This window comes from Diadema antillarum, unplaced genomic scaffold (genome assembly GCF_040938485.1).
Source record: "Diadema antillarum isolate AM-2024a unplaced genomic scaffold, OU_Dant_1.0 seq00001270_RagTag, whole genome shotgun sequence".
Lineage (NCBI taxonomy): Eukaryota > Metazoa > Echinodermata > Echinoidea > Diadematoida > Diadematidae > Diadema > Diadema antillarum.
In genome coordinates this window covers 72,186-99,976 of record NW_027272052.1, presented here as the reverse complement: position 1 = coordinate 99,976, position 27,791 = coordinate 72,186, and the positions used below count along the sequence as shown (strand labels likewise).

Here is a 27,791-nt window from a genome sequence, read left to right as displayed (position 1 = left end):
TTCCTAAAAGGCATATGATATGATGACAGATGACCACACCCGACGTTAGAGAGTGTTCCACAGTTGGATATACAGCTGTAGGCCTACTGTGTGATGTGCCTCATTTCAAATCGTGCCTTTTTGACATCTCCAAGTGAATAATGCCATAATGCACGAACTCTTCAACCAAGTGCTGTCGCGGCGGGACCTCTCGCGTGCGGGAGACCTCTTCTCTATCCCAGACTCGGAAATCGTCCATGACTTGTCTGGCGCACTCTACTGCATACAGGAGATCGCCTCGTGCGAGAACTATGTTCGCAGCGACAACGACCAGGCAGTTGTGGAAATATGCATCACTCGTGTCACTACTGCCATCAGGTATTGTAAATGCATTTGTTTTCTCATTCAAATGCAAAGCGATAAGCTCATTCGACTTTTGCTGTATTTATTCGCAAAATTTGCAGTATTAAAGCAAACGATGGCCTTTTATAATTACTAGAAATTGGATTGCGCAAATGGTAGAAGTCTGCATCAAATGTGAAGTCCTCAGTTTCAAAGTCTCATTGGGACTTGCTAAGAATTCTGGCTTTGTCTACTTAAAGGGATGGTACAGTATACAAATAGTGAATGGTCACGAGTGCAATGGTACGAGATTTCGCACGAGGTGAAAGGTAGAGGCGCTCTATTCAACGAGGCGAAGCCGAGTTGAATAGTGCGCCTCATCTTTCACCGAGTGCGAAATCTCATTCCATTGCATGAGTAAAGACCATACACTATTTGATTTATACAACGTCCAAGTAGATCTTTTTGGTCTAAGTAGGCCTAGAAGTCTATATGTATGAAAAATATAGCCATACTTACATGTGGATCCACTGTGATTCTCTTTCTGGCTTGTGCAATCAGTGTAGATATTACTAGTAGCAGGTCACAGCTATACTAGCGCTCATACACATACACTAGCACTACGTAGGCCTAGGCTACGTACGTGCATACATGTACCGCACACGTACACTGCGCTAGCTGCATGCGATCCTCAATATGCAACACACGGTACACGCAGTACCGTACAATTTCTCGAACCGTGGAATAGAACGAAAAAATAGAACCAAGTTGCACGCAAAAATGGAACCAAAATTGCACGGCGCGTTGAATGGAGTACTTATTGAATATCACGTCACCAACCATCCTCCAATCAAATTACAAGGATCTACTTGGACGTTGTATAATATTGGTGGAGATGAGAATTGGGCTTCTAAGTTTTTGCGAGATACCAAGAAAACACTTATGAAATAGTACAGAGCATACCATTTTAAGAGGAATTCAAAGTTTATTTGATGAAAATCGGGTTTGGAATGACTGAAACATCCTAAAACAAAGTAAAACAAAGCTATCGTAATAGAATGTGGGTCCCACACTTTATCAGAATCGCTCTGTTTTGGATATTTCATCTATTTCAAAACCAATTTTCATCAAATAAACATTGAATTCATTGTGGAATTACATGCTCTTTCATATTTCATAAGAGGTTTCTCATTATCTCACCAAAAAATGTTAGAAACCTGAAATTAGGTCTCGACCAAAACTATACGATCCCTTTAAATGTATCTTTTCTTCTATGAGATGCAAAACCGTTTTTTCTTCCACATGTCTAGAAGAATGTTTGATGATAACACATGGCTGAACACAATACCCATTTTTTTCCCTACTGATCCAACAGATAGGTCAGACCAGTAGGTAACCAGTTTTTCCATGTTTTACTGGTCCATTCCTGAAAAATTTTCTTGTCCAACAGTGATTTTTACTGGTCAGGGACCATCAGACCAGTGCCAATGTGCAGCATTGGATAAAAGTAAGTTTGAGTTCTTACCAGAAATTGGGATGCTTCTTTTTTAAAATGAAAAATTATTGCATAGGGCATTCACTGAAAGCATGAAAAGGTCTTTTAATATTGTATGATTTCATAACATGATACTTCAATGCCATCAAATTAGTCATGTTCCATACATGATCTGGAGTGATTTCTAAAAAGAGGATCAAAGTGAATTGCTTCCTAAATGTTGCGGGTGGGGGGGGGGGGGGGGGGGGGGGGGGGGGGGGGGGGGGGGGGGGATGGGGGGCAAAACAAGAAAGGAGCTCATTGTATTTAACATTAAGGTCAACTCTGATTTTAGTGATCTTTTCTCATTTATGTGACATAAAAATGTCTAGTGGAAGACATTCACTGACTTTGAACAGTCCCATGTGGTAAACCACAAGGGTATATTATGAATCACCTTTTTCTTTAATGTGCCTGACATAAACTCGCTTCACAGGTTTCCCACTCTGCCCCGCCCCCGCAAAAAGTAAGGTGATATACTTCTACAATATGGGCATGTTTTATGACCCTCCCACACATACTGTATACAAGTAGGATTCTGGTTGCATGCTGTACGACCTGTTCTAGCAAATTAATGTTAAGGCCCGGTCCCACTGCACTTACGGATGCAAAGAGGATGTAAAACGTTAAAAAATCTTGCCATCCGTTGGAAAACGCTACGCATCCGCTGTGTACTCATTGCATACATGTTTCATACGCTCTATCCATCGAGCATCCGTCCACTGTGATTTCATCGGCGCAAAAAGTTTTAAGCTGCTTAAAACTTTTAGAACGGATGAACTTTCCGCCATGTACGATGTAAATCCGCGACATACGAGCAACAAACGTTGTATGTCCGTTATCATCCCTTAAAGGACAAGTTCACCTTCATAAACATAAGGATTGAGAAAATGCAACAATATTAGTAGAACACATCAGTGAAAGTTTGAGGAAAATTGGACAATCGATGCAAAAGTTATGAATTTTCTAATTTTTTGTGTTGGAACCGCTGGATGAGGAGACTACTACAGCTTGTGAGTCATATGCGTACAACAGTATAAAGAAAATGTAAAAGAAAATTCAACATATTTTCACTTTTTTCGCATAATAAAAGAGCACTTGACTTGCCTCTTTCTTAAGGCAGGGGGAATAATATTACCCATAACATTTGTCGGTAACGAGTCAGAGGAATGTGTACTTTTTTTCAAAAGATGGAATTTTGTGAAATTCTCTTTATATTTTCCTTATATTGTTGTACGCATGTGACATCTAAGTTATTCATACACTGCAGTAGTCTTCTCATCCAGCGAGTACTGCACAAAAACTTCAAAAATTCATAACTTTTGAACGGATTGTCTGATTTTCCTCAAACTTTCAATGATGTGTTCTACTAATATTGCTACATTCTCTGAATCCTTATGTTTATGAAGGTGAACTTGTCCTTTAAACATCCGCTGTATCCTCTGTGCATCCTCTGGGCATCCTCGCAACTCACATCCACTGCAGCTGAAAACGGAAAGAGGGAGGAAAGATATGGTACATAGAACGTCTATACATCGTTAATAGCACGGAAATAGAAAGGATGCAAGCGTATGCATCTCGTATATAAAGTATTTAGAACGGACAAAGCGTTTGTTTCCGTTAGGCGTATGTGATGCATCCGCTTCATCCGCTCTGCATCCGCTCTTTCCGCTATGCGTCCGTTTCGCAATTATCTCCGGTAACCCCTTCGGAGCTGTCATCAACTTCCATCCGCTTTCATCCGCTAGACTTCCGATGAACATCCGTTTTCATCTGCTAGGCTTCCGATGAACATCCGTTTTTATCTGCTAGGCTTCCGATGAACATCTGTTTAACATCACCACTACATACTATTACTACACACGTCCGTTCTTTTTCCGTTCTGTTTTCCCCAGTTTTCGCCACTTTTGTCAATTTCTGGAGCGGATGAAAGCGGATGGAGCCATTCCCGAAATTTTGCTTGTCCGCTGTGTCCTTTCTGCATACGTTTTGTGTCCATCGGCCAGTGGGACCGGGCCTCTAAAGGTTGCCTGTGAATACAAGGGAAAAAATGATAACAAGTAGTGTTTGCTTCAGCTTCTGAGATCTACAGTGTAGGTGGTCATACTTGGAACCTAGAGCTGGTTTACATCCAATCACCTTGTAAGTCCCAAGAACACATTAAGTCTGTTGCTGATTTTCTGCTTTTCTGCTACCTAATTTGCCTGCCAACTCCCTTACAAAGATATTTTAAATGCAAATTATACACCCATCAGTCTCAAGAAGCTCTTCAACATCATATGACGTATCAGTATATTACTTTCTACTAGCTCTCTGTACATGTTTGATTGATGTATGATCTTAGTTATTAATTCATGATTTGTAAAGAAAAGCTTTTAAAATACTAGTATCACTCCACTGTATATAACTTATGGTATGAAGGCAGTATTTGCTTCTAACTCCGCTTGCTCTACAGTTATTTTTATGAAATTTCTGTGTGGTATTTTATGTCATAAAACTGTATGCTTCACTAGTTATCAGTTTTGTTTACACAAGTAGGAAAATTCAAAAAGTTGAAAATTTGATTGAACAGCACATTTTGACTTGGTCATAAGATTTTTTTTTTTAAATACTTTTCCTATGACTATTTAAGAAGACAACAACTTCAAACACATACAGTGTATTCTTTTCCTACCTGTAATGAAAAAGAGGAATAAGTGAAAACAAAAAAATTAAAAATGCCAGTATATGATAAATATGTATGGTCCGATTACACTGTTTTGGTGCTAATGTAGAACTTCTCCCCTGAGTAAAGCATGTTTTTTATAAAGTAACTTTTCATACACTTCCCACACATTTTATTTGATGAATGTTCACATATGGCATCGATCTGTTTATGTACATATCAATTTTGAAGTGCACCATGATTATTAATGGTGGGTGGATATGGGTAAAGAGGAATTTTGAGAGTTGAAAATTTGCACAAAAAAGGTAATTAAATCCTAAATCCCAAGTGCATTACTATGGCAAAAATAGACAAATGGCTAAAATTTGATATATGGCATTCTGGCTGAATGAATTGCTAAAAGGGTCAAACTACCTTAACCTTTCTCTCTGAAATGATAATGACAACAATGACAGTCTATGCATTTCTTCTGCAACTGTGTCCATAAATACTTATAGATGAGGGTTTTTTTTTTTCCTAAACTCATGCAAATTGAGTACTGTATACGCTATATATTTCGCGGGGGTTTTATTTTCGCGAATTTCGCGAGTCGGGAGCTATTCGCGAAATTAACAACACGCGAAAATATTACCTTCCAAAATGAATCCTTTGCCTTGATGATACGAATATGTCAGTACTAGTATAGGCTACCATGTCACGGCTTACTTACCGAACAGACCATACTGGCTAAGCTTGTTTAAGCACGTCCACGTCTACTTACGAATACTGTAGAGAGCCAATCCATTATCGCAAGGGGACCACTCGTCAGAAATCTAGCGCGATGGACTTGACCACTTCAAAAATGTTGAATTCTAACTTACTAGTTCGCAGAGTTTGGCAAGTCTTTTTCATGCAGTGTATAACTAGTATCATTCTTATTTGCTAGTAAGTTGAAAATTCACACTTTCTTTGCCACTTCATACTAGTATTTTCTCTGGTCCCCCAATCGCGAATTTAACCACTCGCGAAAATGTGTGACAGCGGCAATTCGCGAAAATTTATGTACGCGAAAATTATAGCGTATACAGTATGTAATTTACTGTTTCCTTCTTTGATTAGAGGTTCACATTGCATACACACCCTCTGAGGTTCTAGGGTTAAAGGAAAATTCCATCCTACTTTGTAATATGTTGCTTTGTTTGAAAACGGAAAAATCAGAGAAGTTGATCAGCAAAAATTTTAGAACAAAATCAGACCCACGAAAAAAAGTTATCAGTAATTTGTAATAGTTTAGAGAATAAGACAAATTAGTAACTGTGTGTGATGTAGGTGTGGAGTAGCTCTCCATTTGTTTTACACACAGAATTTAAGGAGGACATGCACAAAATGTAACACTTACAAAATATAACAAGAATGCGTCTGGGGAAAATTTTTCTTGAAAGAAAAATTAAGGTTTAATTGGTCATTTTTTGTGTACAGGCTACATGAAGAGCTGCTCAACACCTTTGTCACACAGATTTGCCATTTTGCTTTACTCTTTAAACTTTTACTGTTCATAAGTATTTGTGTGTGTGTGTGTGTGTGTGTGTGTGTGTGTGTGTGTGTGTATGTGTGCCTGATTTTTTTTTTCATTGAACTTTCACTGTCTACTTCTCTAATTTTTTCTGGTTTCTTTCAAAGCAGCATAATATTGTGATCAATGGAATTTCCCTTTGAATAGAGTAGACTGATTACTTCTTCATGATGTGATAGACTTCGTGCTTATTATGTCGTTGCTTCTATTCTCAGGGATACTGGCTCAATAGAGCAGCATGTAGGAGCTCTGGTGTCCCTGTGGGAGTCGTGTCTGCACCACAACCTCAAGCTCTCGCACCGAGACGAGGACCCGCCCCACGCCAAGATTGCTTCTGATGTCATGAGCTGCCTCTTCATGGTAAGTTTCCCGTACCTCCTCCCCCCACCACTGTCTTTCCCTCCCCCACTCCATTCACATCACCTCCTCAGCCCCTCTCCACCAACCAGCAACAATTAAACCTATTGCAAGCTCTTTCAGTATCTATGGAACTTCATTTGATACAGTTAGAACACTAAATTTCCGGTTATATGACATGTACAGTAGCACACTGTGTGTGGAAAACATACATTGTAGTAGACTACAGCATTTTGTAAACATTTACTTTCAATTGTCAGAAAACTTCACCTCCATTTAGAACACAGGAAATTCCTCCTTCATGGAGATGTCAGATGAAAGCATGCTAAAATGTCACATTACCCAAAATACCATGAAAACCTTGGGCAAGATTTCTCATGCTGGCAAAACCCCCATAACCCAAGTATAATTGGATGTGATGGTCGTTGCGTGTCAGTGTGTTCATGAGTAAACATATAAGATCTGTTTACTATGCAGCCTATTAATCCATCAATAGTGCTTCCATGCAGCCAGGATTCGTTAGCTGATATCTATTCTTGTATGCAGACATTCTGATTGATGGCTATATTCCAAAATAGATGGAACTAACGACTGCTTCATCAAAGAATGGTTGCCATCGCCAATAATATGCCCCCCGGCCCTCCACTGATCCAGATTAACTATGAAATATCTGTATGATCAGGACATTTATGATTTCTTAAGAGCCAATAAGTTACTTGATTTAATGATCTACACATAGCTAGAAATATCATCATGGACATGTTGTGTTGTCATGTATTGTACATAAAATCTACTACAGATGGTAAAAAGCCTACATGTAAAGTCGTGAGAGAAACCCAAATCCAAACCTGTTTTCTTCGGATTTGTTTGTTTTATGAAGAGTGAGAAGAACAAACAGGCTCTTTGATGTGCAGTGCCAGTATGAAATGTAAATGGTCTGTATTATAGTAGCTAATTCATGCAGCTTGTGTGTGTGTGTGTGTTTTTCACAGTCAATATTAAAATTAATTGGGCGTTTTGTTTTTGACCATCAAAACGATACACAGTTGATTTAAGAAATGTCAAAATTTGCAGACCTGTAAGAAAGCTTTAGGTTTGGAAAGTCAACCGAAAAATCTGATTGATTATTATCATGTTCCAGTGTGCATTTTTTTAATTCAGCTGTGCATGATAGTCCATGTGATTGATTAGCATGCACAGAGTTTGCATTTATGATAAGCATGGTCTATACATAAAACCTGGCGAGTTTGCATATTAATGTAAACATGGTCTATGTGAAACCTGGCTTTCAAAGGAGACAACAGTAAAGCATTGATGTTTGTTATTCAAATTAACCATTCATGATTGCAAATAATGTCGAATTCTAATCTCTTTTCGTACAGGAAATGAGTTAAAAGATATTTTTGATGTACATCTGTATGCTCACATCTTATGCTGTACATGTACTGTACATCATAAAGATAACAATTGATGAATTTTAATAAGCAGACTTTGTACAAAGCCATGCTTTTTTTTATTCATCTAAAAAATATTCCCATTGTAGTATACTAACCACAGAGGAGGCAAGTTTACTCGGCTCAATATTATAAACTTTTGATCAAACTTGACAGGTTAGCATGCAAAAATATCTTTACCAATGTGAGTCAAATGATGACATTGAAATGTTAGATGCTGTACATGATTTCATGTGGGCTGTGAGCCTCATATCATGTTCAACGATCAATTGTATGTGACAGAAACATTTTTGCTTGGGAGGGAGGTACTGTAAACATGCAAAAGTGCTAATTTGAGGACTGAGTAATCCTCAGTCACGATGTTATCAGAAATTTTGATCCTCTTAAGCCAAATCCTCCTACAGCCATATCTCTGTAAAATGATTTATGATTTAAACGGTTGAGTAGAGATAATTTTGATTTAAGTGCACGTGCCACACTCTTTGGACATACCTTCTGGCTTATGAACTGACATGAATGTTTAAAAATTGCATTTCAGCTTGTGCCTATCCTTAGCTGCATTTTGATATTGATTCTGACTGGTATGATGAAAAAGCGAAATGCTTTGAGTTAAAGTCCATATTTACCTTTGGGAGCAGTGATTTAAAAATGTTCAAGATATCATGTTTGATGCATATGTAGGTCTGTTGTATCATAAAACATCCTACCATATAAGATTTTGCGATAAAGCCTAAAATATAAGGGGATATCAGTATTTTTCTCATTAAACCGTAACTGTAGATGGTTTAGTCTGGAAACATTTTTATTATAACTATTGTTTACATTTTGTGTATTTAACATATTCAAATTTTTACAGTGGTTGTTTCTATCCCTAACTCACATTTTAGAACTATTTTCAAGCACTAATGCTGGGTTTTTGTTTCTTCTGCAAATGGTAAATTATGCCTTTAAGGTGTGTGTCCATGTGATGGTGATGGAAAAAAAAAGGAAAGAAATGGATTTTGATTAGATGGAAAAAGCAGCCTCAGAAAGTAAACTTTTCTGTCTCTTGTAGCTCCTTGAAATGAGACTACGTACAGGGAATCACATCCCACGTTTATTGGCTCAAAAAGTTGTGGAAGACTTCAAAGACTTATGCATACATATGAAGTTGAATTCTGTATCGTAATGTCCTCTCCTTTGTGTGTGTGTACATTCATAACCTTTTTGTGTATTTTGTGGACATATTGAGTTTGACATACACTATGAGGGTATATTGACAAGGTCGTATGAATTTGACTGTGGAATGTTGATGCACATTGTATTTAACAAGCATTGTCCCTTTTAATCAGTGCCATGTCTTGCTTGATACAATCTACAGTGAGATAATCTCTCAGGATTGAATTATCTTTCTGCACAGTCTGGAATTGAAGAGAGAATCCATACCATACTTTACTTTACTTCCTTTGCTTTTCTGGAACAATGCTCTCGGTCAGAGCCTGTTCATCGATCAGGATTGTATCCTCGGCTGCTCTTGATCCTTCCAATGTATAGCCTGGGCTAATTTAATCTCAATCAAACATACCTTCGGTGATATTCCAAAAATCTGTGAGACATGTTACATATTGCAAGGAGTTGTAAAAACTGCTTGAGACCAAGGACCAAATGTACTGTAAAAGTGGAAATTTTTTGCGGTGTTGAAATTTTCGCGCATTTCGCGTAATCCGAAATCAGTGTGAAAATAAAAACACGCGAATATTTTTGCTTGCCATATGTTCCAGTAGTTGATGTCTGGATTCCGCGGAATGAAAAACATGCGAAACTCTTCTTACCCAGCCGAACGCGAAAAATTAGTCGCGCGAAAATATCCACTTTTACAGCAGTAGTTACTCGTAGTCAAATACACAATTCTTCCAATGCTCGTCCAGCCTATTCTTAAAGGCATACCATGGTCAAGTTGACTTGGATAAATAAGGTTGAAAATTAAACAAATATAATAGTGAAGTTTCATTAAGATTTGGGCAAAAAATAAGGGTACAATATTCAAAGTTTCACATGTATTTTTTTTGCAGAATAGTGATTATGCTTTACATTTATCTGCACATAGATGAGGTGATATCATGGCCGTGCAAGGCTCCTACTTGTAGTTTTGTACCCACCGAGATTGTTTAGATTATCATTTTTAATACCGTAAACTGGGGGGACATTGGACAGGCGGGTGACTTTGGACAGTTCAGAAAAAAAAGATTGTTTCACTTACATTTGTTTTGCTGTTGGTTTTTCTGAAAATATTTTTGTAGGTTATGAAAGGGGGATATGTGAATATTTGAATGACTGCACTTCTCTTGTATATTGCATTACCTTATATGTTTTTTTGGCTTTTCTTTGTAGGGTCAATGGAATGCTTGAATTTTGTGGCCGTCGAACTTTTGGTACTCTAGAAATACAGAACTATGGAAGCTCAAGCCTATTTGTTGGATAGTGAACATGAAGTGGTCATGAACCCACCTGTATACTCAGGATACCTGACCACCCTTACAAATTTCAAAATAGGTCATGTCCAATTTCACCCCAGGATTTGGGGTCACTTAGGGGTGACTTTGGACACCACAAAAGTACCAAATGTTCGACGGCTATGCAATGTTTTTTCTTTCTTTTACAGATGAAATAGGTAGTCAGGATGGGGAGATCATGTAAAAGATGATCTAGGTCAAGAGACTATAGAAACTCTTCAGAAGAAAGCATGAAAGATGCTGTGAAAGCTTGCAAAAATGGAATGTCGATCAGGAAAGCATGCGCAGAATTTAACGTTAAAAGAGGGACTTTGTGTAACAGACTGAACAATTGGCACACAGGCACACAAGATTTCCAGTAGACATTGGTTTTCATTTTGTGAACCTAGGTCCAAGAATTTGAGCAAATATTTCCTGTATTTGGTTTTACTTTTGTGATTCCTAGGGCGAGGAAAACCTTGTATTTCCAGTAGACATTGGTTTTAAACTTGTGATAACTAGGGCGGCCAATAAAAACCTTGTGTTTCTAGTAGACAATTTTGTTCTTTCTGTCCAAAGGCATTTAAAAAAAATAAAAGTGTGTTATTTTGCAAACATTTCAAACTGACCTAAAGTTACAATGAACAACATTCAAAGAAAATCACAAAATTTTCTTGTAGAACTACAGAGTACCCCGGTACTTGAATCTGGCCAACCTCATGTGTACATGCATTTCTTGGGGTAAAACCCCAAATTATTCTTTAAAATGACATGAAAATGATCCATGACCCATTTAAATAGTAGTTTACCTTATTAACATCTGTAGAATTTGACAACTCAATGATGGTACATGTACATTGTACAATACATGTACCTCACTTTGTATCCATGTGATCAAAGTTGCTTACTATCCTACATTGTAATTGCAAGAAAATTCATGCAGTGCCTTGTTTAAGTAGCATCCTTTTTCATTTTTGTTCTAAACTATAATGAATATTCAGGTTTTTTGAAAATTCAGATTTTCAAATGTAGGGGTACCAGTAATTCTAGTATTAGTATCTTGAAAAAATTGTGCAAGTAAATATCTGTGAATGCCTCTTTAAACTGAAATTCTTCACATGTTCATTACTGCAGAATTTTGCTTCTAAAAACCACCATACACAATGTATAATTCATTAATGTGTATTTTGTAAATCATATTTGCTGGTTGTTATGAAACATTTCAACATATTAGAGTTGTAAAAACTTTCTTAAAAACTTGTTAGTAGTCAAAACAACCCCCATAGGGAGTTTATCCTTGGACACTCAACAATCCTGCAGGGTATATTGACAAGGTGTCTATGGTTGTCCAAAGTTGCCCCGAACCCCGGGGGCACTTTGGACAAACTTTGACCAAAAAAAATTAACATAAAATAGAATAAACTGAAGAAGTCTCTATATGGCATGATATCCTCTTTATTAGTACTTGTTAACCCCCACATTAACCCCAGAATTCCTTTGTTCTTAATGAAGATATTAATAAAGATAGTTCAAATTTGTCCAAAGCCACCCCGGTTTACGGTATATAAATTGAAGGAGAAGAAATCATATCCCTCACTGGCATTCAGTGATGATGAATTTGCTAGGAAAATGGGTTATATTTGCCGAACTACTGATTAAAAAAAAATGATATCAGATTTGTTATGAACAAATTAATATGACAGTTGTGAAGGAATGAAATCATCGCCATGTTTAAAGTTGCATATATGTATTCCTGACTGATATTTACTTTCTTGCAGAAACTTGTTTGGCACACATTTCCATGACTTTTTGTTATTTTCTTTCTTTTTTTCCCAAGGAAATTTGAATTATCTGTTTGACTTTTTCTTTTTAAAAAAGTCAAGACAAACACAGAGTCGGGTTTCCCTTTATCATTGTAAAAGCCTCGATATGTATAGAGGTTCGGAGGAGGAGGTCTTAAAGGAAAAGTTCACCTTCATAGACATGTTGGTTGAGTGAATGCGGCACTATTAGTAGAGCACATCATTGAGAGTTTGAGGAAAATCAGACAATCCGTTCAAAAGTTATGAATTTTTGAAGTTTCTGTTCACTCAAGGCTGGATGAGAAGACTACTATAGCTTGTGATGTCACATGAGTACAACGATATAAAGAAAGAATAAAGAAAATTCAACATATTCTCACATTTCTCGCAAACAAAAGAACACTTGACTTCTCTCTTTCAGAAGGCAGGGGGAATAATATTACCCTTCACATCATGTCAGTAACAAGTCGAAGAAATGTGCACTTTATTCAAAAAGTAAAGTTTTGTGAAATTCTCTTTTTATTTTCTTTATATGGTTGTACGCATATGACATCATACACTACAGTAGTCTTCTCATCCAGCAGTGACTACGCAGATACTTTAAAAATTCATAACTTTTGAACAGATTGTTCGATTTTCCCCAAACTTTCACTGATGTGTTCTACTAATATTGCTGCATGCACTCAATCCACATGTATATGAAGATGGACTTGTCCTTTAAAGAAAAATTGCTGTGGGCAAGCTTCACAGAGCCCTAAACACTTTAAAGAAAGAGACAGAGAGAGGGGGAGAAGGATAATTCTCTTATCACATCTTCGATCTATTCGACTTGCAGCAAAATTATGGCAAGCGCAGTGTAATGGAGCTGGCTCTACCTGTAGCTGTGCGATTCCTTCACCATGGCAACCGCGATCTGATACGCAACGTCTCCAGCTACCTGGCCCTGGCAGCGATCGAGAACGCTCATCTTCTAGCAGTATACTGCCACCAGATTATCCAGAGCATCACGCAAGGTTTGTGCCATCATGAAGGGGTCAAATTTTTTCAAGGAAGATTGGTAGCTTTTGGGAAATACCAAGTGTCATCCCATTGTGAATCGGTTTGGATTTCTTCGAATTCTACCATGTGAAATAGATATGATGCAAAAATCTGTTTCATCATGAAAACCTGTAATGAAATTTGATTGAATTTCATGACTTGAGGAGTTATGTTACAAGGTAGTTATTTTCATAAAACACATTGCTGTGAGAATGAATGCTTCATCAAGTGGAACTTGAAAAACTGCATTTCAAGACATGTTTGACAATATTTACCATGTTTTAGCTGTGTGAGATTGTAGTAAGTGGTTATTAGTTACTTAGAAAGTCATAATATGGATGGTGAACCAATTTCCCAGGTCTTGTTTAGACCTAAACTTCATTTCTATACTATGTGGAATTCACATCTAAATTGAGAATTTTTGGTACATATGTTCCACCCCCAGGTAACCGATCCCTGACACGCATCCTACCCCAGATCTACACAGAGGATCCCGGCCCGATAGAGAACTGCCTCTCAGAGTTGGTCTCCATCCTCCCAGAATGTGACGAGAATGAGAAGTCAAACATACTGCAGCTTATTGCTCTTGTGGCAAAGAGGAAACCAGCGGTAAGATGTACCATATATCACATGCACTCTAATTGATTATGTGTCCCCATGAAGGCATAATTGCCCCCATTTGCTGCACTGTGGCCTTCAGCCATGTTGAAGTAGATGTGCAAAAGAGCTAATTATGCATGAGGATGTGGGATGCAAATAGTATACAGATATAGGCCCCATTTCATAAACAAAAATAAAGTTATGATAGCAACTCTTACTGCAATGTTTAAGTTTCATGGTGATGACAAGAATCCTGCTTCTTGATGGGCTGTTGCTATGTGAAATTCCTATTCTAGCTAGATTTGCTATCTGTACATCATTTCTGAAGTGGGACCATGGACTGACTACTTTCCAAGGCATTATTGACATTATTGCCCCAAGGGATCTCGATTGAATGACCTGAGGAGCTTGCTTTGAGGGTCATAGCATGGAGTTGAAATCCCGAGAGGCAGTTGTATCAACAATGCCCTGGATAAAAACAGTCCAAATCTGTTTAATATAAGGAATAAAATTAAATGAAATTTTACAAGGCCTCACAAATTGCAAAATGTCATGTTGCACCAACAAGTGGCAATATTTAACCTTCCAATTCCAAATTGACCAGTTCACACATTATTACATTGTGGACAAATTGTTGTCTGCACTGTCATAGATGTTGAATAGAGGTCACATTATTGGACAAGGGTCATTTTTCATGCTCCATGAAAGCAAAGCATTTACAGTACGTGTATATGGTAGTCAAAAGAGGGTGGTTTTGGTAATATAGGGCATTTTAGTACTATGGGGTGGTTTAATACTATGGGACAGTTTAGTACTATTTTTTAGCTATTGAAGTCAATTGTTGACTTTATTTCCCCAATTTCAGCCGATCAGAATTGAGGATTTGTCAAGTGAGGTATATAATGGAGAATAGTGCATGGCAGACCATGTACCATTTGTTTGAGTACATACAGACTACCTTGTATAATATTGATCTTCCAGGCAAGGTTGTAGTTCTCTGATGCACATTATTATGACAACAGTGAATGTCACACGGTCCCTATTCAAGCAGTAACAAAACTATTTTGAAAGACAGATAAAGATAAATTCCCCCCATAGCTATAGTATATTTGCTGATCACTCAGTGGGAAAATGTAACCTTGGGGAAATTCATTTTTCCCATAAATAAGAAGTAAGCACGGATCTGCTAAAGTAGGTCAGCATTTAGCTTGACTGCAGCATGTAGTAAAACATTGTCATAGTTCATCACTTCACAGCAATAAATGAGGGCAGTTTATCTATTCTGATGATCAGTTGGCTTATAAAGCAACCAGCTTTCCTGTAAAATCAATATATTTTTCCCCATTCAAATTAGATGCATTCAGGTAAATCTGTCGTGCAGCATGTAGTAAATAATAGTTGGATGGGATATTCTCCTTTTCTAGCATTTGTGACTTTCAGTGAATTTTAAGATCTGATGGAAATATAAAAACAGCCATTAAATGTGCATTTGAAATTGGGTTCTATTTTTTTTTTTTTTTGCTGTTCGTTTTGTTTTCACTGTCACAATGTCAACAGACTACATGTTGATAAAACCACCTATCTCATGCATATCTGAAATGAGGTTCAAATTTTTGCCTTTTGTTTTATTTCCACTGCCAGATTTTGACAGACTATGTGTTAGTAAACCCACCCTCTTAATGCTCAAATCTGAAATAGGGTTCTATTTTTTTGCCGTTCCTCTTTGCAGATTTTGACGGACTACGTGTCGGTGCTGGTGGACAACCTGAACAATGCGGCCACCTCGCAGACGGTTCTCTCTGCCCTGCTGGACATAGCGTCCATAGACACAGTTCCCTTCACCCACTGCCTCGCTGAGCTCCAGGACGCCATCAAGCGCCAGCCCGCCCTCCTCTCCATGGCCGGCAAGATTTTCGGCGCTGTCGGCAAACTCAACTATGTGAGTGACGTGTATCACAATAGATACTGGAAAACCAGAAATTTCAGCATGCATGAAACTTTCACAAATTTTGTTAGGAGCAAAGATTCGCAAAAGTAAAATGCACGTGAAAGGTTTTGTGTGCAATACCCTTTGAATGCCAGTAGGAATTGGCAAAAGTTTCACTGCGAAAAAGGCCGTCGGCTCCAATTAGTGAAAGTTTTACGCTGCGTATGTTTCTGGTTTTACATTACTGCCAGTGGACCTTTGCCGTGCAAGGCCCGCTCAAATGAAATTTTTATTTCAATAAAGACCAAACACAGCATGTGTACACAATGTGTTTTCCTTTCTGACCTCAGTTGGCGGTGAGGGACCTCCTTGAAGAAAGTCAAGCTCATCATGACTTGTGCACATTGATGGCTCATTGATGCTTTGGATTTATGGTCATGATATGAAGTCTGCATACAATAGATTGTCCTTTTCCTCTTCCAGGCAACATTGATTTCTTGAAACTGTAAATAAAAGTGGAAAGTAAAATTGGATTTCCATCGGCAAGGTAGATGATGTTTTGCACTGAGTATGTATAATGGTATATATTTTGTATGTCTTGCAATTTCTTTTTCAATACAGTTATACAAGGCAGTAGGCGCTCATAACTAGAGATATTAGTATATCGTGATAGCTTTGATAAAGTACCATTGAAGGGAAAAAACACAGTTGAACTAGCAATATGCTTCCTGGAAAAAAAAACCCAAACATTTAGTAAATTGTATCAATGCTCATATGATAGAGATACGGTAACCTCCATGCCATTTTCAATTAGAGCTTTGTCAAAACTCGTCGTAGGTCTTAGCACAATTATTTTCATTTTATTATCATTTTGTTTTTCCTTTTCTAACTTTGGAGAAGTATGCACCCAAGCATATACAAATGCATGAAATCAAATGGAATATTGTCGTAGATCATTTCCTAGGACTTTTGCAGGATTTTGATGATGATGTGCAATGTGCACCTTCTCTCCCTCCGCATGATCCCAGGAAACGGGAGAGGCCTGCGTGCAGTTCCTGGTCCAGCTGCTGGCCTGTGTGGACCAGTCGGCCCTGCCGGCCATCCTGATAGAGATCAAGAGCATCGGGGACCACTACAAGGGTCTCCTGGCCCCCTACATCCAGCAGATTTCACAGCAGGGCCAGAGTCCCTCCACTGCGGCCCGCATGATTGTCCAGCAGCTGCAGAGGGACACGGTGGGCAGGTGAGTGAGTGGGTGGAGTTGGTGTCCTTGGGGGTCTTCCGCAAAGTACCTATGTTGATCGTATGATCAACTTAGGATGGCATATTAACTTTTAAAGGCGCATAGTCCCGGTAGTGTAGAGGGCGCTATTGATGATACTGCCGATCACCGTTAGCATTGATATGAAGATTGCCGAAGTTGAGCTGTCATCAAGAGTAAAGCGCGTAGATGTTGCTAGGTAATGTTGCCTTTGTAGTCTTCTCTGCGCATCACGCAGTCTGTAGTAATGCCAGGGTGCGTGCATATGTGCTTCTTATTATGACATCACAAAAGAAGTTTGCTAAAACTTTCATCCCCCTCAGCCGAATCATGAGCCGAACTGTGATCGGACCACTAATTACAGTGGATCAGACTTCTTCGGACTCGGGGAAATGGGTCACAGTGTAAGCGCTAAAGAGGAGTTGTTAGCGTAGGTCTCTGTAGGAAACTTGCGCCGTGCGCCCATGTACGCATTTGACTAAACCACTGGGACCATGTGCCTTTAAGATCAACTTAGATTCTTTGTGAAACACCCAACTGGTGTCTTTTGGCTTGGACTCGCCACTGCCCCCCCCCCCCCCCCCCCATGTATGCACTTTCTCTTTATAATGAATTATTGCATCGAGTGTGAGGCACATTTTATGTGGTATATGTACTATGAATATACTTCCAGGTTGGTTTTGATGCTGACAGTATATGATACACTTGGGACTGGGTAAGCATTTTAATCTTTTAATCTTTTAATCTTTTTTATTCAAGCAAGATCAAATCGTAATCACTAACCATCACAAAGTCTACTTTTGTGGAACCCTTGCAATTGATTGATGCTTAAAGTATAAAAATTGTATAAAATTTTTAGAAAAGTTTCCAGATTAATTCCTAGAAGACCAGTAGCATGTGGATAACATGGAGTGGGAAGGCTGACCTGGCTCGGATATATTGGAGAATCCCCATAAGGAATTGTTTATAGCTTTATCACTGATCTCTATGTAAGTACACACTTGGCCGAAGAATTTTGGCTGGAGTTGCCCCTTGCCACAGACAGTTTAAAGGATAAAGAATGACTGTAAATTTTTTATTTTCCTCCTGTGTTTTACTGCCAGTGAGCATCTCCTGCACAGACCAGTGAGTATGATTGAACCCCGCCATCTCACTCGGGACCACAAACCCTTCAGTACCACCAATATCTCAGACCAGGACAGGAGAAAGTACCGGAAAGGGCGCCCTCACACGCGGATGGGCGCCGAAATGTCTGGCGGCATCCAGCCACTTCGGCACCCAGGACACTCGTTCTCCGAGCAAGCATTACATCTCCACTCGCCGCTTGGCGCTGGGCGGTCCAACTCAAATAGCTTGGGTGTCCTGGAGCTGGCCGGGCGCTCAGACAGCAGGGGGAGTGTGCAATCTGGCGGTGCCACGGCGCCGCAGTCGGCGGCCAGGAAGCAGGCCACCTCTCCCACCAGGAAGTCGGAGGTGGAGCGGAAGATCAACCGGCAGCAAAGGGGGAGCAAGGGGAGCCTACACGGTGCGGCGGTGCAAGAGAGTGAGGTTCCTTTAGCAGGGGGTACACCTTCGGCGCCAAAAACGGCACCTGGGTTCCCTGAGACTGTTGTGCACAGCAATGGAAGCGGCGCACACTCGAGCACAAACGTGCAAGGGCATTCGCCCGATTACATGTCACACTCGCCGATGTCGACACTCTCCCCCGGCAGCGAGGTTGCCTCCCTGGGCACAGGGGTTTCCTTGGCGAGCGGGGGCAGCAACCGCGACAGCAGCTTGCAGACCTACATCGTTAAGCGGCAGCGGGAGATCATCAGCTACATGGAGTCCATCAAGGACAGGATACCGGTTCCAGAGGAGTGCACAGTGCAGGGTAAGAGATTTCTAAATCTGGCCTTGAACATTTGCCTGAATCCTCTGACCTACCTGTTTGTTTGTTTGTTTATCTGTTTGCTTGTATTGCCAAATGGAAAGATTAAATTTCTATTACATCACCAGACAAAAAGATGTCGCAGGCCTGTAGGTTGAGTACTGTATATCATGATCAATTTTTTTGCACTTTCAAAACACAAGCACAGAATTTGTGAGTAGATCCCATTTCTCTCTTGATATTTGTCGTATTCAGCATGCCTTTTGAATTGATATGACTCTACCCCATTTCTTTTCCAGTTGTGACTGTAAATGGGTCATAGATTTGTAGTTTCAGTCCTTTGAGATTATGTCTGTATTCTTCTGCACAATGTACACAATAGAGCTGCATTTGGTACGGCAGCATCACATTTTCTTTTACTTGCACCTCTAAAGACAACAGCAGCAATGACTAAAGTGACCAAGTCTCAGAGTTTTGTCAAAATTGCAACCAGTATTTCGCTACAGCAAAATAGCCCGAGATAACTTTCTTCAACAACACCAAGGAAATTGAGGTTTAGAGTAGAATAATGATCTAAGATTATTTTCTTCTTGTTATGTTGACATTGACCTTGACATTCGTGACCCCCTCCCCCCCCCCCTAAAAAAACAAAAACAAAAATATGTATCAAAAACAGAAGATGACCGCAGCAGGCCTGTCGGCAGAATAGACTTCTACTGTGCCATGAAAGGTCCCCACTGTCTCTATAGCAACGTGCCTTTTTCCATGGAGACGAAGCAGATGGTGCCCTGGATACATCTCAAATACTTACATCTCCAAGTGAGTACATTAAGATTCTTACAAAAAGAAAAAAATGACCATGGTCATAACTATGTGTAAGAATATCGTGTATGTAAGTTTGTATGTACATGTTTGTGTATGTGTGTGTGTATGTATGTATGTATGTTTGTTAGTGTTTGGGTATATTATGGTTTACATGGTCATTGTTGAACTTTGCTAACAGTTAATATCAACTTTACTAACAATAATTTATATACTTCATTTCAATGATGTGTATGGCACAACAGTATCGATGATTAGTTTGTACTTAATATGGAATCTTGCGATATTGCAACAGGTGTACATAAAATACATTCAAATATGCTGAAAGACATTTCACAAACTGGAACTGAAACATATTGACATAAAATACAACATATACCATCACAACATAATACTTTAAACCGACATTCACAACTTAAAACCAATACTATTAACTTTGTGTGATATTTGTACAATTATCCAGCCTGTAGCAGAATTCATTAATCATATTTTTTGAGATTTTCAACAAAAAAAAATGATGTAGAAAAAAATGAGGTGTATGATATCTGTTTTTGCATCTCTCCAACCTCCCGTTGCCAAGGCCAACTCGCCCACTCCGGTCTCCCATGAGGACAAGGCGGTGCAGAGCCTCAAGAAGAGCCTGGAGAAGCAGAAGACAGTGGGAGGGAACATGACCTTCCTCAAACTCATCATCCAAAACTTCCCCCATGCCAAGGTAGGCATGCAGACACATACCCGTGACGCCCCAGCCTTTAAGCAGTGATCATCTAATCTTCATTCAGTCTGGGGGAAATATTTCATGGAGTTTTCTGTGGATTTTATTTAAAATGATATTACCTTAAACATGGCTCGACACTAACTTTTTTGTTTGGTGGCCCGATGGGGCCACCAAAATCCTAAATTTCACATTTTTGGTGGCCCGAGAGAAAAATTTGGTGTCCCGAAAAAAAAACCAATAAAAAACATTAAAAGTCCTTTTTTTTTTTAATGAGTCAAATATTTAAGATTTATGATAGTAAGAATTAGAAGTTGGACATAATCTACTCATAAACTTCAACAAACTTGCAACACTCACTCTCAGGCACTCATTCAGTCCTTTTCATCCATCCTTTGAACAAATTTAACTGCTAATTTCCGGCGCAAAAAGTTACAAATTTATTGACATACTTTTCAAAAAATTTTGGTGGCCCGAGGCGGGCCACCAAATTTGCCCTTGTTTGAAATTTGGTGGCCCGACTTTCATTTTTGGTGGCCCCGGGCCACCGGGCCACCGTTAGTGTCGAGCCCTGCCTTAAATATAATTGTTAGGGCCATCTGATGTTTGAGTATGTCATCTGAAGTATGTTAATGCAAACTTGTGTAGATCTCTGTCATTTTGCTCTTGTGATGGTACAAATGGTCTGTGCCTGCTCTCAATCTTCCCTTTCCTCATCACTTTAATGCTTTTTTTTTAGTTAGAGGATACCTTTACACTTTTACTCACCTGCTCAATTTTGCATTCATACTGTCTGTAATTGTCTTGACCAGAGATGGAAAGAGAAACAAAACTTCTTGACACCCAATAATGAAATAAAAATGATAGATATCAATACTGCCAAGTATTGTTATTCAAGGTTCTAGTCTGCTTTGCTGTAAGTTCATCTGCCATATAGACCTAAAATCTGCCAAATGTTTTATATTCCTCTGACCCTTGTGCTTTGCTAGAATCCTTTCTTCTGTGATCGGCACATACATCTGGAAATTAAATTTGTCAAGTAATAAAGATTACCAAATCCCCCTTATCCCTATTGTGTCATGGCTTTCTTGTTGGACAGAGCCGTGTTGCTACACATTAGTGGCTTAGCTGGCTTGCAACAAGGTCAAGTTGGGAAGGATTACCAAATTCTTACAGAAAAAAAAGCTTGGCAAGCTAAGCTAGATGTCTGGACATGTAAGGGGTTAATCAAGTGTTCTTTCATCCCCAGGTGCAGCAGAGTCTGATCCGGCAGCTGTGCCAGGCCAGCTACTACGACATGTTCACCTTTAACCCCCAGCTGTCCCAGTGGGCGTGCTTTCTGTGCAGTAATCCAAGGAGAATGGGTGAGAATCTTGGGGAGACATGTGTGTCAATCCACTGCCAGGAATAACAACACACGCACACACACACAACTTCAAGACATATGATAACAACATGTGCTACATATAAACTCTGTGGACTCCATTTAATGCACAAAATCATATTCCAAATTATTAGGTGATACGCTATCAGCGTATCACCTATTGTGATTGTCAAAATTTCTCTTTTTTTTTATTCTTCTTTCTTTCTGCCACATTTTGTGTCGTCAATATCTCAACAATGACATTACGGAATGACATGACATTTTCAGTCAACATGTCTCATAACAATATCTGGGCACAATAAGGTTTTCATGACAGTAACATATCTATGACGTCATCTAGGCGCCATTTTGTGATTTTCGGACCTTGTCACATGATCGATCATAACTTCATAACTAGATATCACTTCTGTATCATTTTCGGTGGACATAAAGTTCAGGTCACGATCTATCTCACTTTTTAACGCTAGTTACCCAGGTCATCATTATGCGCGCGTTTGCGCGCGTCAAAATTTTAAAAGGCTCAAAACGACTTCCCAATGGGAAATCTCGAAGTTTCAGACAATTTTAAGCGTTTCAAACATTTTCTCGCGTGCGCGTCCGTCCGCGCAATTTTGCGCGCAGAGGGCGTAACCAACATGAAAATGCAATTTTTTTGACTGATTTGGATTTCTGATACTTTGAGTAACAATATCCATTGATTTCCGATCGATTTTGACCTATAACAAAGGAATGCACTGGCGTCAAAGTTGAAATTCCGCGCGCGCGTCTTTCTGCAAATATAGTGAAAAAACATGTTTTTGTTTATGTCGCCATAGCTCTTTAAAACGTCTGGTGACCCTATATTTCTATTGCATATTACAAAAGCATATGAATTGGAAATAACGTTTCAAGTACCAATATTGCCAGGAAAACTCATGACGTCATCATATCATCATCTGAAATCAAAAAAGTGGAATTAATTTTTTTGAGGTACTGTTTCTGACATTCATTTACTCGTATCTCTATTGTTTAAGCTTGATATTACCCCAAATTCAGATATGTTTTACTTTGAACATTTGCCTTTCAAGTCCATGTCATGGTTTTGAAATTTGATGACGTCATCATACTCTAAATATATATATATATGTGTGTGTGTGTGTGTGTGTGTGTGTGTGTGTGTGTGTGTGTGTGTGTAAAGTGGCGTACGGTGGGTCGAAACATGGGGGGAACCATAAAGTAATTTTGACGGTCTGTATGCTTGTGCGTGTGTGCGTGAGCAATAATGGGACTACAATACATTACGGAATGTGATACATTCAACAACGCAGTCATTGAGGAACATTGTAAGTTTTCCTTACATGGATTATGGAATGACGGTGTGAAACGATCGACAAATTATATACTGTCAGCAACATAAGGTGAATGGCATAACAATAAAATGCGAGCGAGCGAAGCGAGCGAGCTTGAAAATTTTGATATTCTACAGTTCCAAAACTGGAGTTTTAATTGTAGCTACATATTTCGCTTTGAAATAAATGGGGGCGCATCGGGCGCAACTGCTGGCAATTATTGGCAGCAACGTTAGGAGAATGGCATAACGATTCAATGCGAGCGAGCGAAGCGAGCAAGCTTGAAAATTTTGACATTCTACAGTCCCAAAACTGGGGTTTGTAGCTTTATCTTTCACTTTGGAAATTAATGGGGCGGCACATCAGGCGCAACTGCTGGCAATTACTGGCTGCAACATTAGGAGAATGGCATAACGATTCAATTGGAGCGAGCTTGAGAATTTTGACATTTTACAGTCCAAAAACTCCCGTTTGTAGCTATATCTTTCGCTTTGGAAATTAAGGGGGCGGCATCGGACGCAACTGCTGGCAATTACTGGCAGCAACATTAGGAGAGTGGCATAACGATTCAATGCGAGCGAGCGAAGCGAGCAAGCTTGAAAATTTTGACATTTTACAGTCCCAAAACTCCCGTTTGTAGCTATATTCATCTTTCGCTTTGGAAATTAAGGGATGGGGGCATCGGGCGCAACTACTGGCAATTACTGTCAGCAACATTAGGAGAATGGTATAACGATTCAATGCGAGCGAGCGAGCTTGAAAATTTTGACATTTTACAGTCCCAAAACTCCCGTTTGTAGCTATATTCATCTTTCGCTTTGGAAATTAAGGGGTGGGGGCATCGGGTGCAACTACTGGCAATTACTGTCAGTAACATTAGGAGAATGGTATAACGATTCAATGCGAGCGAGCGAAGCGAGCGAGCTTGAAAATTTTGACATTCTAGAGTCCAACAACTGCCGTCGTAGCTATGTTTTTCGCTTTAGAAATTAAGGGGGAGGCGCACCGGGCTCTACTGCTGGATGCGAGCGAGCGAAGCGAGCGAGCTTGAAAATTTTGACATTTTACAGTCCAAAAGCTGCCGTTTGTAGCCATATTTTTTCCCTTTTATTCATATATATACATTTTTATTTTCTTTTCTTTGTTTATTCATTTGTTTTTGTTATCATTATTATTATTATTTTTTTTTTTTTTGGGGGGGGGGGGGGGCTTTTTGGGGGGGCAAAAATGCATTTTGCCCCCCCCCCCCCACTTTTTGGATTGGGGGGGCGGCCGCCCCCCCTGCCCCCCCACTTCCGGCGCCTATGTTCCAGGTTGTTATTGTTTGACCCAATAACGGAATTGTAGACAGGTTTTATGTTGCTATAGAAGTATCTTGTGCCACATGAGTAGAAGGCATCACTGTTTAGTAGTAGTAATGAACTTTTTCATGTCCCTCCTTGTCAATTATAGTGTGTTCAAAGGGGTTGTGTGTCTATCTGCCAAAGAAAAGGAAAACCTTATTTTCGTCATGGCTATTTCTCTATACGTAACCATAGGTGATGAGTATTGTTGGTTTCTGAGCAGTGAATAACACAGCATCAGGCTAAAATCCCCCTTAGTTATACGCGCTAAGCGTTCAATTTGATATATCTTTATTTATGTAGTCAATCACTGCTAATGGAGTTACAGAATTATGTTATGACACCTTTCACTGAAAGTTTGTAAAGCAAAGTTTATGGACAAGGCAAGCAATTGTACATGAATAATACCAATGATTTCAGAGGGAAATTATGGTATACCTAAATGTAAGGGTATCATTGCTTTGGAATTGCTGAGACAATATCTTGGCACGAGGGCTTCCACCTCTAATAACTGATCCCTTTGAAGATGTGTCGGTCACGGGTGATCGTCATGATTCATCTTTCACGTAGAAGCTTCCGTTCCACACTCTTAGTTCAAAAAGACTTACCATCATACTTCAAATTGTGATTAAAGGTAAAGACTCAAAATCAGACAAGTTGACATGTTATGTCTATGGGAGGTGATTTTTTTTTTTTTTAAAAAACATGCATTGACTTGACAACGTTTAAGCACCTTTATTTCAGCTGATTTTGCTCCATTTCCTCTCAAACTTAAGTATGTGGTAGCTCAGACAATAAGCTGCAGTAAACATGCATTTTTTTTTCAAATCTCCTCATCAGGTTGACAATTTTGCAGTTTAAAACTGAAAATGAAAATGGAATGTGGACAAAACGATTCCTCATTTATCTTTCACATACATAAGTTTACGTTCCCCATATTTTCTCGTCGAGACGTATGGCCGAGTGGATAAAGGCGACGTCTCAGAGACTTGAGGTTGCGGGTTCGAACCCCACAAGATCACGAAACAAAATACTTAGCTATTTTACTTTTTTTTCTTCAATTTTGTATTACATATTCGTCCATGTAGAAATCACGTTCGTATATAAACGCACCTATACACACACACAGACACACACACACGCCATATCCCTCTTTTTTGTGTGTTGGAGACCACATTGCTTCGACTGCAGCAAAATTTTGCAGGTTGACTTTGTCAAACCGATCATAGTATGTAATGACGACGACTGAGGTGTTGTACTTTGAACAATTGTCTTTCAAGACGATGTCATTGTTTTGTAATTTGATGACGTCATTACACTGAAAATTGTGATTAAAGGCAAGGTATGAAAACCAGCCGATTATAGGTTTTATGTCTGCGGGACGTATTTTTCCCAAGTTGCCAGAAATGGCATACAACTCTGTAGCGACCTCAGTCGTTACAAGGCCGCTTTTCCGTCTAGCAATGCAATAGATGTTCACACGGCCACGTTAGTTGAGTGGGCATTGACTTTCCCCCTGTTATATCTATACATTGTTGTTTTTATTTGTCTAACCATTTCCGTTCATGACCCGTGGCCGAGTGGTTACAGAAACGGTTTCCCATGCACGCTCAATATAACTTCAAGGTGCCTATATCACATTCTTTTCTTTGTCGATCACAGATGACTGTCATCTGATGACCCCAAGCGTATCACCTAACTCGTCCTCAATGTGACGAGTTTTCATGTCTCGTTCTTAAATTGTTTTTCCTCTTTGAATGATAAATTCAGTCTCAGCCAATAAAGAAAAGCCTTAAAATACATAAAAATAAGGATATATCCTGTTTTAATAGCTCCACATACCACATATTCTAAGGATGTCTGTGTGTCTCAATGCCATATGATCAGGATGCACCATTTAATCCCTTGCATGGAATGAATGCCTATGACTGTCCTATCAGGTAGATGTTTTTGCTCGAGGGACATGAAAGTTAACCCGTTGCGTACGGGAACCTGGTGGCCTGTGTATTGAGTCTATGGGCATTTCAGAATTCAGTATGGAACGGGTTAAACAATCTTCTATTGATGTTGGCTATACTCTTTCTTGACCTTTGACCCTTTGACCTTTGACTCAGATCTCATCGCTGGAGGGAAACCTCTCATTGAGGGCCAACTCAAGGAGAAGAAAGTGCGATGGAAGCTGTTCAGACGCTGGAAAACTCGCTACTTCACGCTGGCTGGTGAAAGGCTCCTCTACAGCAAGAATAAGTCGGTGAGTGGAGATCCCAAGCTCTACATCCTTGCTGTTCTCATAGCCCTTTGAAATACATGCACATATAATTCACAAAGGTAGCTTAAAGGTAGTCCATGGATTATGCAAATCGGTTTGATGTGCACGACAAGTCATAAATGCTAACAAATATGCAGTCATGAACATATCCTGACTCTTGTATGTGCATGGAAAACTTTGTTCGCCTGTGTTTTTTAGCCCATTGACTAAATTTAAACCATGGACTTTTACTCGAAGTACACTCATGGATTTCAGACTTTGTTTTTGACTTCCCATTTGGGATGCGACAGAGCAGTCATACTGTGACCAACACAGTAATTGATGTATTTCCTATCTTCAAAATATATGTGCAAACCCCCAGTTTTGTTTTAAATTTAAAACATTTTCAAAATATGAAATACATGATATCTGGTGCAAGTCTATCAAAAGAAGACCATTATAGTTGATTGTTGGTCAAAGTCCTACACTAGGGGGTCATGATAGCTGGACCAAGTCCTGCATTAGAAGATGACGATTGCTGGTCCATGTCCTACATTAGAAGACCATAATTGCTGGTCCAAGGACTTATCAGAAGATCACGATTGCTGAGCCAAGTCCTGCATTGGAAGACCATGATTGCTTGTCCAAGTCCTCTATCAGAAGACCACAATTGTTGGTCCAAGTCCTACATTAAATGATCATGATTGCTGGTCCAAGTCATTTATCTGAAGATAATCATGGTTTCAGAAAAATGTGTCATAAGTAAGTCCTGAAAAAACTTTGTAGATATGATCATTGACAAACATGATATTGGAAATAACACAGGGATAATTTTTTTGTGTTTATGCTTTCTTTGCCGTCCCCACAGCAAATGACTGGAACCCTCCCCTTTGAGCTGAGCAAGGTGCAGAGTGTCAAGACGCTGAGACGGCGGGACCGCAGCATCCCCAAAGCCTTTGAGATCTTCACGGATGACCACAAGACGTACGTCTTCAAGACACGCGATGGCACCAATGCCGAGCAGTGGGTCCAGTGCCTGACGCTGGCCATGAGGCAGCGCCAGAGTAGTTTCCATGGCGACAACGAGTCCACCACATGA

The 27,791-nt window shown here is 39.4% G+C and overlaps 1 protein-coding gene across 1 annotated transcript; it reads left to right on the top strand.

Annotated features, from left to right (window-relative positions):
- Nucleotides 1–3: 3 nt before the first annotated feature.
- Nucleotides 4–27,791, top strand: LOC139745489 (ventricular zone-expressed PH domain-containing protein homolog 1-like). Its single transcript, XM_071655881.1, has 12 exons — nt 4–357; nt 6,288–6,432; nt 12,992–13,169; nt 13,640–13,803; nt 15,524–15,733; nt 16,750–16,964; nt 18,086–18,855; nt 19,529–19,671; nt 20,255–20,389; nt 21,639–21,753; nt 26,559–26,695; nt 27,561–27,791. The coding sequence occupies exons 1-12, from the start codon at nt 149–151 to the stop codon at nt 27,789–27,791; spliced, it is 2,652 nt and encodes an 883-aa protein (XP_071511982.1). The 5' UTR covers nt 4–148.